Source organism: Mytilus californianus, unplaced genomic scaffold (assembly GCF_021869535.1).
Source record: "Mytilus californianus isolate M0D057914Y unplaced genomic scaffold, xbMytCali1.0.p SCAF_2, whole genome shotgun sequence".
Taxonomy (NCBI): domain Eukaryota; kingdom Metazoa; phylum Mollusca; class Bivalvia; order Mytilida; family Mytilidae; genus Mytilus; species Mytilus californianus.
Window position 1 is genome coordinate 5,326,836 of NW_026262668.1, and position 12,306 is coordinate 5,339,141.

General features: G+C 33.6%; 1 protein-coding gene across 1 annotated transcript; it reads right to left on the reverse strand.

Moving 5' to 3' along the window:
- Window positions 1–4,134: 4,134 nt before the first annotated feature.
- On the reverse strand, window positions 4,135–11,364 carry LOC127729134 (uncharacterized). The gene is made up of 3 exons (XM_052236788.1): window positions 11,289–11,364; window positions 9,700–9,817; window positions 4,135–5,770 (listed from the first exon to the last, which is right to left on the reverse strand). Exon 3 carries the CDS (start codon window positions 5,747–5,749, stop codon window positions 4,466–4,468), a length of 1,284 nt encoding a protein of 427 aa, XP_052092748.1. The 5' UTR covers window positions 5,750–5,770; window positions 9,700–9,817; window positions 11,289–11,364; the 3' UTR covers window positions 4,135–4,465.
- Between the last annotated feature and the right edge of the window lie 942 nt (window positions 11,365–12,306).

Below are 12,306 nucleotides of genomic sequence, written 5' to 3' on the forward strand. Positions count from 1 at the left end.
TAATAACATAAGCAACACGACGGGTGCCACATGTGAAGCAGGATCTGCTTACCCTTCCGGAGCACCTGAGATCACCCCCAGTTTTTGGTGGGGTTCGTGTTGCTTAGTCTTTAGTTTTCTATGTTGTGTCATCTGTACTATTATTTGTCTGTTTGTCATTTATTTTTGGCCATGGCGTTGTCAGTTTGTTTTCGATCTGTGAGTTTGACTATCCCTCTGGTATCTTTCGTCCCTCTTTTATCGATGAAGACATTTTTGCATACATTTTATCTAGACTTGAAATATAAATTCATATCAATGGCATGATATATGATAAACGAATGCTCGCTATAGCCTTTAGGTTTTGCAGCTGGTGCGTTGTCTCATTAACGTTCATCCGATGGTAGAACTTCCTTTATAGTGATTAAAGGACTAACTACATAAAGTAATTGCCAAAAAAAAAAGAACAAAAAGACACAGTATACAAAAAACAACACGGAAGCATGGGTAAGAATACATTGTAAATGAATATGGGGGTTTGCGTTTCCGAGTTTTCTAATTTAAAGGTTGATTACTGTTTTGTTGTCGCACTACCGTAAACCCCACATTCTGTTTAATTCATAATCTAGGAGTAAAACCTGAAATAACATGAAAAAAAAAAACAGATGACATGGGTTGGCATCTAGAGTGATAAAAAGTAAAATAGCAAAAATAACGAACTCAAAGGAAAATTCAAAACGCTTTATTATATACTAAAAGTATTTCCTTTTGACAGATATGATGATCAGGTATTCGTCTTCTTCATTCTTTGTTGTCAGTTGTCGGGTGTACTTATGATGTATTAAGTTGTAAGGATAAGTAGATATATCTATGGTATACTTCATAATATAGACACAAGAGTAGTTTGCCGTTGTTAAATGTAAAATTGTAGTGCTACATGTGATAAGGTTTATATCCACAACCAGTCAGATCTCGAGGTTTATTGATAAATGTCTAATCTGGAACATGAAAGATATATTTGTCAGATTATACCGGTATCATATATTAAGCTTATACAATTGTAGTAACATGTATAATTGATAAGGTATATAATCTTTTTAGTGTAAAAAATAGTTTGTTTTTTTTTTGTTTATTGTTGCTTGCCTAAAATAGGCATTTAGTTTTCGATTTTGATTGCTTAAAAAGCGTTCTTCTAGGTCAAACGCATTAAAGCAAACGTTTTAAAATTAAAAGGGAAATTGATTAAATGTTTTTTTTCTTTTTTTTTCTGAATGTCCGGATGAAAATATTTCTGATAAAGGCAAAAATAGTGCCTTGCAGCAGGACACCTAGGAATCCATAAGAGTCGTTTACAAGAGTTCGTTAGCATGCAGTTAGTGATGCATTATTCTTTCACGAAATATCGCATTTAAAGTCCCCTCAAACGTGGCTCCGTATTTATACATTCAGCATATCAAAAACAGACATACTTCTGCGCGATAAATACTGTGTTTGCAATACACAGATTCATCATTTTCAGTCGCAACAATACAGACGGTGTCATAAATTTAGGGACTAACAAACACTGAGGAAATCGCATATTATCGTAGTAAATATACACCACATTGATTTTTGGGTTATAATTAAGATTAAAAGTTAATTAGTTTAACTCCTAAAGTTCGTACAGATTGTAAACATATCATAAATTATGAATAATAGACATTGAGATTGTTGCAAAGGGTCACAAGCTCGGGTTTGAAGTTTTCAAATTCTAACAAAGTACGTTAAGTAGCAACAATGTTTTACACTAGAACTTCAAAACAATATATATGCAATTGTAGTGTATAACGTACAAATTTAAGTTTATATGATGTTTGAAGGAACCTTCAGTTGAAAAAAAATACCCATAATATGCCCGTTTCTGGTGCTCACATAGCCTCCATAGTTGCTTTAAGAAATAAGGTCAAACCTGCGTCAGCTTTCCGACTACAGCATGGAGCTGCTTGATGAAATAAATATCCTTTCAAAATTCTTTAACATGTACTGCTAGATGATACACATATCCTTAGGTGTAACTAGATATTATAAAAAGGGGCGGAAGATGCCCAGGGGACATTCAAAATGGAAAGAGTACACATCAACAAACTTATACAGTAATTAGATGGTATAAAATAAATTATCACTGATCGTACTTCGTATAGGAGCTTATTAGGAAGAGTAAACTTCAAGTTCCGCTAAATAAATGATGTCCTATCACTAAATAATTCAAATTTTGATGACTCCCATCAAAGTTTAAATAAAGTATACCACATAAACAGTTAAGTTTACCTTATATTTTGAATTACATCTAGAAATTGACTATGAGGATCGTTTGGGAACAAAAAAGATGATTTCAACTTTCCAATTGTCAACTTTTATTTCTATATAACAACATTCCAGCTAGCCGATCCTGCATATGGAGTATACATCTCCGGGTTTATACGATATTCCGGAGCCTGCATTTTTTATTATCATTTTGTTGATAGACGGTTGCTGCTTACAAGGAAGCTATTGAACCAAAGTTTCCAAGTGGTAACGTTGAAGTTTTCCCTTCGATTTTTTTTAAAGGACGCCTTCATGAGTTGGTTGAGCACTATGGGTAATATGTGTCGCAGATCACCACGGATATGCGTCAATTGTCGTAAACACAATCATGTCCTCTTTTCCTCAAAATGAGACCTATCACCAAATTTGTACTTACATTTTCAATAAGTAACACGATGGTTGCCACACGAAAGATGCATCTGCTTACCTTCTGAATCACCTGTGTTCTCCCCTTGTTATTGTGGGGTTGCTCAGTCTTTAGTTTTCTATGTTCTGTTTGGTAAACTGTTATAAGTGTTTTGGTCAGTTTTTTTTGGTTTTTGTTTTGGGGAGGGGCTTTTTTGCCATGGCGTTGCCAGCTTGTCTTTGACTTGTGAGCTTGAATGTCCCTTTGATATATTCCGTCTCTTTCTACTGAGGACCATAATCATCTCACTAGTTAACATACCTGAGAGCGATCAAACATCTCACTAATTAACATACCTGAGAGATATCAAACATCTCACTAGTTAACATAACTGAGAGTAATCGAACATCTCCCTAGCCTAGATCAGTGGCGTAGCCCCACAACGTAAGAACATAATGTAAAAAGAAATAAGAATTTGTTTATTTGCATGTTTTAAATTGATTGATGATATTTGAACATCGGTAGCCTTAATTTTATTCAAAGAATCAGGAAGCTCCTGTGTTTCGCATAACGATCTCTATGAACAATATAAATAATGGGATGTGGTATTCCGTTTGTAATAAGTTTATACAATGACAGCCAAACTTTCGAACCAAATGTATGTATTATGGATGAATTTAGTAAATGTTTTAAGTAATTTGTGGAAACGTAATCATTCGTTTAGCAGTAATACATTAATTACATTAATTGAAATCTAAAACGTCATTGCAGGCATGGCCATAGCGAACAAGTTTTGAAATATATACACCGTTAGAAGGGGCCAAAGGAACATCCCCGTAAATGTTGTCCATACTGTACCATTATTTCTTCCGTTTCATCCAGAAAGATATATTATGCTGTTCCCTTACTCTTTGACTCATAAAATTCAAAATACGCAACACTGATTTCTTAATTTTGATTTCGTGACATGTGTCAATTAATAATATTGTCATGTTTCAGCTAAGATCGATAAAAAGATTTTTGATGACGTCTTTTGAATATGTAAGTTATATTTAATAGATGACAGATGTGTATATTAGTTAGATCGATCAATGTGTTGATATTTTATCTGAATAAATAGATGAGTCAATGTTTTCCTTTTCTGCTGATCAGATAAACAGTACACGCATGTTTTGTGATCATGGTTGACTGAGATTATTAATTCGAGTAACAGTTGTTGAAAAGGGGCAAACAGTTGAACGCGGTAAATGAAGTTTATTATTAAAGTTGTATTCCTGTGGGGCCAACATCCATCTAATTTTTTTTTAATTTTTGCCATTTATGAGTCAATATTGTTTTATTCAAAAAGAAACCAATGTATGTTCAAACTATGCTTCTGATAATCGTCCATAGGATGATGCGCAAATTTCCAACGGTTATCATATATGCATAAGCTTATTTCATTAATAACACTGTCAGACATCGCATTAAAACTTAAATCTTTATTTTCAAAAGTCAACAACATGGCGCCAGCGCCCTCACTTACATCAATTCAAAATTAAATTATGATAATACTGACTTCCACCCGAATGATGGTATGGTGCACGTTTATCTTTAGTTGGTATACTTGTGAAATTCGAATTCTAGTTCTCCTATTAGAAGGTGTGTTTGATTGTCAGTATAATAATTGTCATGAAGAGTATTTATAGACATCCGAATTAAAACAAGAGCAACTGAGATATCACTTTGGCAATCTCCATCGAAACAACAATACGTAAAATAATAACAAAAATAGAAATGGAAGTTTTCCATAACATATCACAGAACATTAGTGGAAGAAGCAGACTTTAATGCCTTCCGTTTCTTTTTACGAGTAGTTCGGACAAATGTTTGATCACTTTTCACTGACGACGCTGAAGAATCTGATTGAATGATGTCGTGAATTCGTTCACGCATTACCCTTTTGTAGAGCTCCTGACTTTCTTTATCTATTGTTTTTATATTATACGTTCTATATGCAGTTGGGCGTTTACTGGACCTTGGAGACTCACTCTTTTTGTACATATTGCTACATCGATTCATTTTCAGTGGTGCGTGTACTTCAGCTACGTGAACTATATTTTCATACATAAGTTTGTCTTTTTTACCAGTGTCACGTGAAGACCTATTTGGAAGTTTGGACTCTTGTATACTTTTTTCGTCTACATTTGCTCTAATATCAGATAAAGACTTTGAAAGAATTTTATTCTGTAAGTAAAACGCCGGGTTATCAACACCACTTAAGTGTTTTGAACGTTTTCCTTTATCATGTAAATGTATACAATCGTTATATTTAAACTTCTTAAGTAAAATGTCTGGTGAAAGATTATCTGGTTCCGAATCATCTGTTAAAGTTATTACTGTATAGTCATCATCTCTTGATGAAGGCATATATCCTTGCAAGTAATTCATTTTATCAATAACCGTAGAACTCCTACGAAGTTTCGGCCGTTTGCAGTCATCGATATCGTCATTTGGGGTTATCGAACTTGCTTTATCCGGGATTTCTGGCGCCAAAACTCGTACCAAGCTCACTGACTCTTGTGAAATGATGGGAGGAATATAATTTAATGTCACATTATCATTGACGTCTTTGTCAAAACAAACACATTGATTAGATAATGAACACATTGGTATATTTGGACTGCCGGAAATAATTGAAATTCCAGAATCTTGATCTGTTCCTGAACTTCGATGTCCCCTCGATTTTCTCGTCCTTCCAGACTGAGATTCATCACTGCTTCCAAGATAAAACATGAGAGGCGGATTAACCTCTTTACTGAACACAGGGCTTGATGGGTCTCTGAAACTCATCTCAATGGCACCCAATCTTGCACTATTTCGGTTTATGTTTGGTCGGTGTCGAACGGTTTTTGAAATAACCCAAGATTTTGTTCTAGATAAGGTTTCACGACACTTTCGATGCATTATAGCAACCAGAACTCCAAATATAATTAAAACACTGAGAAAAGTGGCAATAAGAAGATATTTATCTCTCTCGGATTCAGATATCCCTGCCAGTGGAGGAATTGTATGTGGCGGGTTCGTCTTGTTTGACGTCATTACAACTGAGGGATGTCATACCTACAAAAAAGAGGGAAAACGTGTACTTGCAGTGCAAGAAGCATGTATATAAATCTTGTGGCAAGGAAGAGGGTTTCAAAGCTTAAACTTGGGTCCCGTCATTTCAGAAAAAAATGTTATAAAATTTAATCATAGGCCCATTAATTCATATTAATGAGATGTAGAAATATTCAGCAAGCATGATTAATGTAATATACCTGAATAGATATAAGAAGATGTGATATGAGTGCCAATGAGACAACTCTCCATCCAAGTCAAAATTTATAAAAGTAAACCATTATAGGTCAAAGTACGGTCTTCAACGCGGAGACTTGGCTCACACCGAACAGTAAGCTATAAAGGGCCCCAAAAATTACTAGTGTAAAACCATTCAAACGGGAAAACCAACGGTCTAATCTATATAAAAAAACGAGAAACGAGAAACACTTATGAACCACATCAACAAACGACAACTACTGAACATCAGATTCCATGGTTATTAACATAACTAGACTTTTTTAGTCGATGTTATCTTTTTTTCTGACTTTTTGGTTAGTTTTATTTCTGTAATTCTTATCAGATTTATTCTTTTCCTGATCTCTTGATTATTTTTATTTAATCAACGTGTGGTTAGTTCGATCTCAGTTCTTCCGTGACTTGTCAAAATTCAATTATAAAGTAAAACTTTCTTGATTTCCGCTGAATTTCCTATGCGGTAGGGGTTTTACTCATTGTTGAAGGCCGTACGGTGACCTATAGTTGTTAATTTCTGTGTCATTTGGTCTCTTGCGGGGATTTGTCTCATTGGCAATCATACCACGTCTTCTTATTTTTATATATTCTGAAATATTTTCGCAAACAATAATTTGAAACTGATTTTTTTTTCAATTCAGCATTTGATTAAGCAGACAACATGATATTTTAAAATACATTTGATATTAGTTCCAAAGTCGATCTTCTTTGTCATCCTTCCAACCCCTCCTTTAATAATTTATATTCGAATGTTGTTGATAAACACCCTTTTAAATGACAATAAAGGGCTATGATCGTCTATAGCCCATTGGCACTTTAATTGGCCATTTGGTACGAAACAAGATATATCTGCGAAATTGACATTAAATAGTTTTATTTTTCATGACGTTTTCATTTAATTCAACACGTTAAAATGGTAAGCTATACAAGACGTAAAATCACATTTTTTTATTTCAAATTATCTCAAAATATTAAATGTTTGTATTTTCTTTGCAATTAGAGAGAAATTGTGTACAAATAGGGCATGGATGGAGGGTCTCTTCCTATATAAAGGTATATACAGACGTGCCGCTGGTATGGGTCACTTTTTGGATTTTTTTAGATATCAATGGGGAGCTATTTCACGGAGGTAATATACCAATGGGTAGACATTTATATATCAATGGGTCATCTTCTGTTAGGATGTTTGTCAAAACCGTTTTCTGATCTATTTATTTAATAATATGAATGATATCATGTGGTTAACGTCTGAGTAAGATGTCATGATAGTTGGGAAATATATATAGTTTGGTTGTGATATTTCTATGAAATATATGAATGGGTGGGGGTTTTTGCATAAATCAATATATGAATGAGGGATGGTTTTCAAACCCCAGTCGGACGTCTGTACCCAAATTTGTATGTTGAGGCCCCCCTCCCCCGTGAAACAGGACACCCGAGCATCCGTTCTTTTGATGCCTTGGGTCATTATATATCAGGCGTTTATAAAACAAAGTGTCTTAAAATGAGAAGGGGAATTAATTCCAGAGACTATCAAACGTCTGCCGTCTTCCAAAAGTCCCAAAAATGTCAAAAACACATTAAGACACGACTAAAGAGCTTCTTGACTAAGATCATGAACAAATCGTTGATTACACACGAAATATCGTAGTATTAGCTTTTAAACTTTTCCTTATTTTACCATCTGTAAGAATCTGCAAATGCTTGATGTGAAAACTGTTAGGTAACCGTTACGTAGATCGTCTTAACGTGTATACTTCGTATTAAATTACTTTTTAACAAAAGCGTCTAAAACGTCAACGAACTCATTTGACAATGTTTCATATTAGTCAGAGTAGTAATGATCGATGAAATGTTCACTTACAAAATAATGTACATCAACATATACGGCTAGACTTACGTTTCTCATTTCTAAAAGATACTTAGCCCACGTGCAAAGGTGACAAGTCCTGCATACCATTTGGTTATTTGAAAGCTTATCTCAATTTTTCAAGACTTTAAAGACTAGTAATAGTAATATCAATATGTGTTAGTTTTTTTAGTGCGCACGACAACAACTGTCTGGGAAACAAAGAAAACAGAAATCATCAAAGACCATCAAACAGCTAGATACGACCAAGACCCAATGTCTGGGAAACAAAAACCATTAAACATCAGCGACCATCAAACACGAATCTTAATAGAACAGTCAAAATCGCCCAGGGTCAATGTGACTTTTGGGAACTGCTATATTGATTTTCATGCAATTACAGTTTATTGACTGTGCGAAAACAATAAACAGTTATCATTTGAAATATGCCAATAACAAAGAACTGGCTACTGGCACAAACAGTAGTGCCACCAATCTAGTGGTGCTAATATCAGCCGATTTCAGCGCGCAAGAAAAGCCATATCTTCATTAAAAACACGTGAGACCAAAAGTTTTGAAAGCCAAATTCATAAGACATTTAAGAGCAACAAACAAGGTCTTTTATAAAGACATATAAATTGATGTTTTCATCTCAAGGGTTTATATATAAGGGTAATGTATGTCCCCTTGGAGATGTGAAATTTTAATTGTCAAATTGGTCCACTATCAAACCAAAGAATTCTAAGCAATATCATATTTTTGAATTGACAGGTGGTTTCGGTGCTGATACAGAGATATCTAGATTAAACACATTTTGATTAACCACTTGTGGACAAGGGGTTTGAATAGACATCCTCCATAGTAATCTGAGATATAGCGTTACCATCAAATTAAACAATTCAACTCAGATGGGTCTTTTCTCGAGGATCTTTACTTTACACTCAGATGTAATTTTTTTGTGGGTGCCGTTGAAAGACAGCTTTGAGGTTCAGAACAGTTATACAATTAAAGCCAATTCCTTGGCTTCGGGTTTTGTCGAGTACATATCGGAGGGTCCGGTGGTGAGTCTTAATTTCTATATTCTTCGGTCATTTTTCTCTATTCGTTATATCTTTGCCCATTTTTTTGTATTTTTTATATTTTAGCACCCCATTATTCTATATTCTTTATTTTTGTCTATTTTTCTGCTTTTTTATTGATTGATCCATTATTCTCTATTCTGTAAATCCACTCCAGAGCCTAATATTGGGAATTTCAATAAATACATCATATTCCTTCTTTTTAATTATATACAAAAGCGTTATTGCAGACGTAAGCAACGAAATGAGATGACACAAATAGGTATACAATACTAGGTCAATGTCAGAAAAATATAAACTTTTTTGTACGAGTCTGAGAAACTGGGGAAGGGCGAGGTTTTACCGAGCCCTTCCCCAGTTTTGTGCCGAATATAAAAAAAAGTTTATATTTTTCTGACATTGACCTAATATTGTTTTTATACTGCAACTTAAATTAATACATTGATAGCTATTTAAATTGTAACACAAATTTCAAACTTATTTTCATCCCTTAATGAACCCCTGATTGTGGAAAAAGTGATCCATGATGAAATTGACATTGCACAAAATATAGCTGTGTTACTTTATTTAGGAAATAAACACAACTAGTTGCAGTATAGAAAACATGTTCTGCATACACATGATCAAGACCAATCATAAGATTACAGGCAACTTCAGTTCCAAAAGTTAACAGAGATATATTATCTTATAATGTGGCTTTAGTTTCCGAACAACTAAAAGTGCCAAATATATTTAGTAACTATATGTTCAGTCATCATTAAAGTGCCTACCTTATCGCATTTGATGTGCAATACGTCTTTCTATAATAGTGTCCAAATACTTTCCAGTTACAATTAGTTTGTTTTTCGGTATAACCTATACTCCTGCAAAACGTTTTCCCAGAAAAACCTAAAATAAACCAGGAATGTGTGATTCATGTAAAAAATGTTTTAACAATATTGACAAAACGTATATTGAATTGAATATTGATTGTTATGTGTATTGCTATTTAACGAGTTGTAACAGCTGGTATATATGTCTAATCTTACAATAACCAACTTTCCATTAGATTGGGTATGATACAAACGGATATAGGTCACTGTTTCCTAAGATATAGGTTCACCTAAGACCAATATTTGTAATTTTTATTTCATGAAGATTAGGTTAAATTCGATTACATAAGTATACATCTTTTGGTATATTGCATAGCTATATCCTATTTTCTTTCTGAAAAAAGCATGGAAACCGTTGTGCTAGCTATAAAACCAGGTTCAATCCACCATTTTCTACATAAGAAAATGCCTGTTCCAAGTCAGGAATATGACAGTTGTTATCCATTCGTTTGATGTGTTTGAAATTTTGATTTTGCCATTTGATTGGGACTTTCCTTTTTGAATTTTCCTCGGAGTTCAGAATTTTTGTGATTTTACTTTTTGTGTGATTTGTGTCTTTTTGTTCGATTTATTTCCACCATACAACCAAACCTCAGCTCGGCGTTTCAGATTACAGCTATTATTATGCCTTATGGTTCATCTAATGTAATCACGTCTAAATACCTCGAAGGGGTTCAGACGAACGTCTTCTGAAAATAAAACTATTACAAGCGAAGATTCCAATTGAAGTTTTTGTGTTTGGCTCTGAAAACAAGACTATTACAATTGAAGATTCCGATTGATAATGTGAAAATTGCCTATCAAAGAAAAAGCTTCAGGACCCCAAATACTCCCCCTTTTCAAATATAACCCCGGTCGGCGTTTAGTTATAAAAAAAACACCAATCTAGGATATGGTTGCCAAATATAACGTCACGATATGGAAAATCATTAAAAATTGGGTACTTTCAAACGGCCGTAGACAAAAAAAAAAACCAAGTGCACCACCATATGATTTTTTCTTCATCAATTACTTTCTTATAGTCATATAAACCCAAAAATCAGGTTAAGTAAAAAAAGTTAAATTCTAGAAATGTTTGGGTCCTCAGAGGTGTACATCCTTAGATCTACTGATTAAATCAACAAGAGCTGAATATGGATCTAAGTCAAGGTTTCTTTACACCCTTACCATTAACTATTTGTGACGTTACAACTGACCAGTTGCATATCTAAGTGTTGGGATTGTCAAATCTGAGTTATTCAAATTTTACTCATGAACTATGAAAATTGTCTATTTCTAATGCATTTAAACATTCAGAATTAAATTTATATGTTATCGAAATTAAACGTCCAACTAAAAATGTTCTTAATTCAAATAACATTGATACGTCGTGATTATGAAACGATCTTGTTGTATTATTTACACACTTTTATAGATATATTTATTCAGTTCAAAAGTAGCAATAACAACTAACCTGTGACATATTACTATTTTAACAAAAAACATACCTGAAAGATGTTGCATGCAATCCTACAGATGACAAGATAAACTGTTGGCAGAGGTCAAAAGTTCATTCTTTCCTAGCTAACTACTGTGGGAAAGTCCATGTTTTACTATTAAAAACCCCAAATATCATCTGGATAAAAAACAAAATAGAATATGCACAAACGTTTTCGGTCAGCACTATCAAGTTTCCTTAAATTCGGTTGGAGACATGACGCGTTATATTCTGATTGTAGAAAGACAAAATAATTAATTAGTTCGTGAAGTCTTCAAAAGGGTATATTAAGTCAAATGAGTATTAAATTCATGTCTTACTAATCTTTTTTTTTTCTCTCTCTAACAGTTTATCTCTATATTCTATAGTTCACCCCTTCCCCCCCCCAAAAAAAAACCCACATTCATCATCCAACAACTGGAAGAAGTGGAGGAATGATAATTTCCGCCTTTGTGGCATATTTGTAAATCTAGTCTTCTTGTTCATTTTTGCAGTTTACAGTTTTTCTGTATATTCTTCAGTTTGTGTACAAAACGGAAAAATGTTCATACAAGGGCAACAATTATGATATATACAAATTTAAATTAGTTAAATTAGCCTGTTTGCAATGCGGATCTATAAATCAATAAACATGTGATTATTCTGTATTGAACGAGTAACAATGGTAACTAGTCAATCGAAACATGAAAAATAACGGGGAAATCTGCCTTATATTTAATGCAGCTAAATACAGAATTCATGGTTCATCTCACAACAATTAAGCTTAAAATTGAATGCACTAAGATCTTACTCAAATAGTTTAGTTGTAACATAATCGTTTTCTCATTTTAATGCTACACATGTACGTTCTGAATTAATACGTGCAGAAATATTCAATAACTCATAATTGAAAGTCTTCTTATAATAAATATTGAATTTAGGATTATAAGTGCATTATCCTGACTCTGAGTGAGTCCGTGTCTCCATCTGTTTTCGATGTTCTTGTATGTCATAATGTTGAGTTAATCTGTACCTATAACAGCTGAACG

Bases quoted from the DNA above. Each gene is read 5' to 3' on its own strand.
- LOC127729134 (XM_052236788.1), bottom strand. From the start codon at position 5,749: ATGACGTCAAACAAGACGAACCCGCCACATACAATTCCTCCACTGGCA.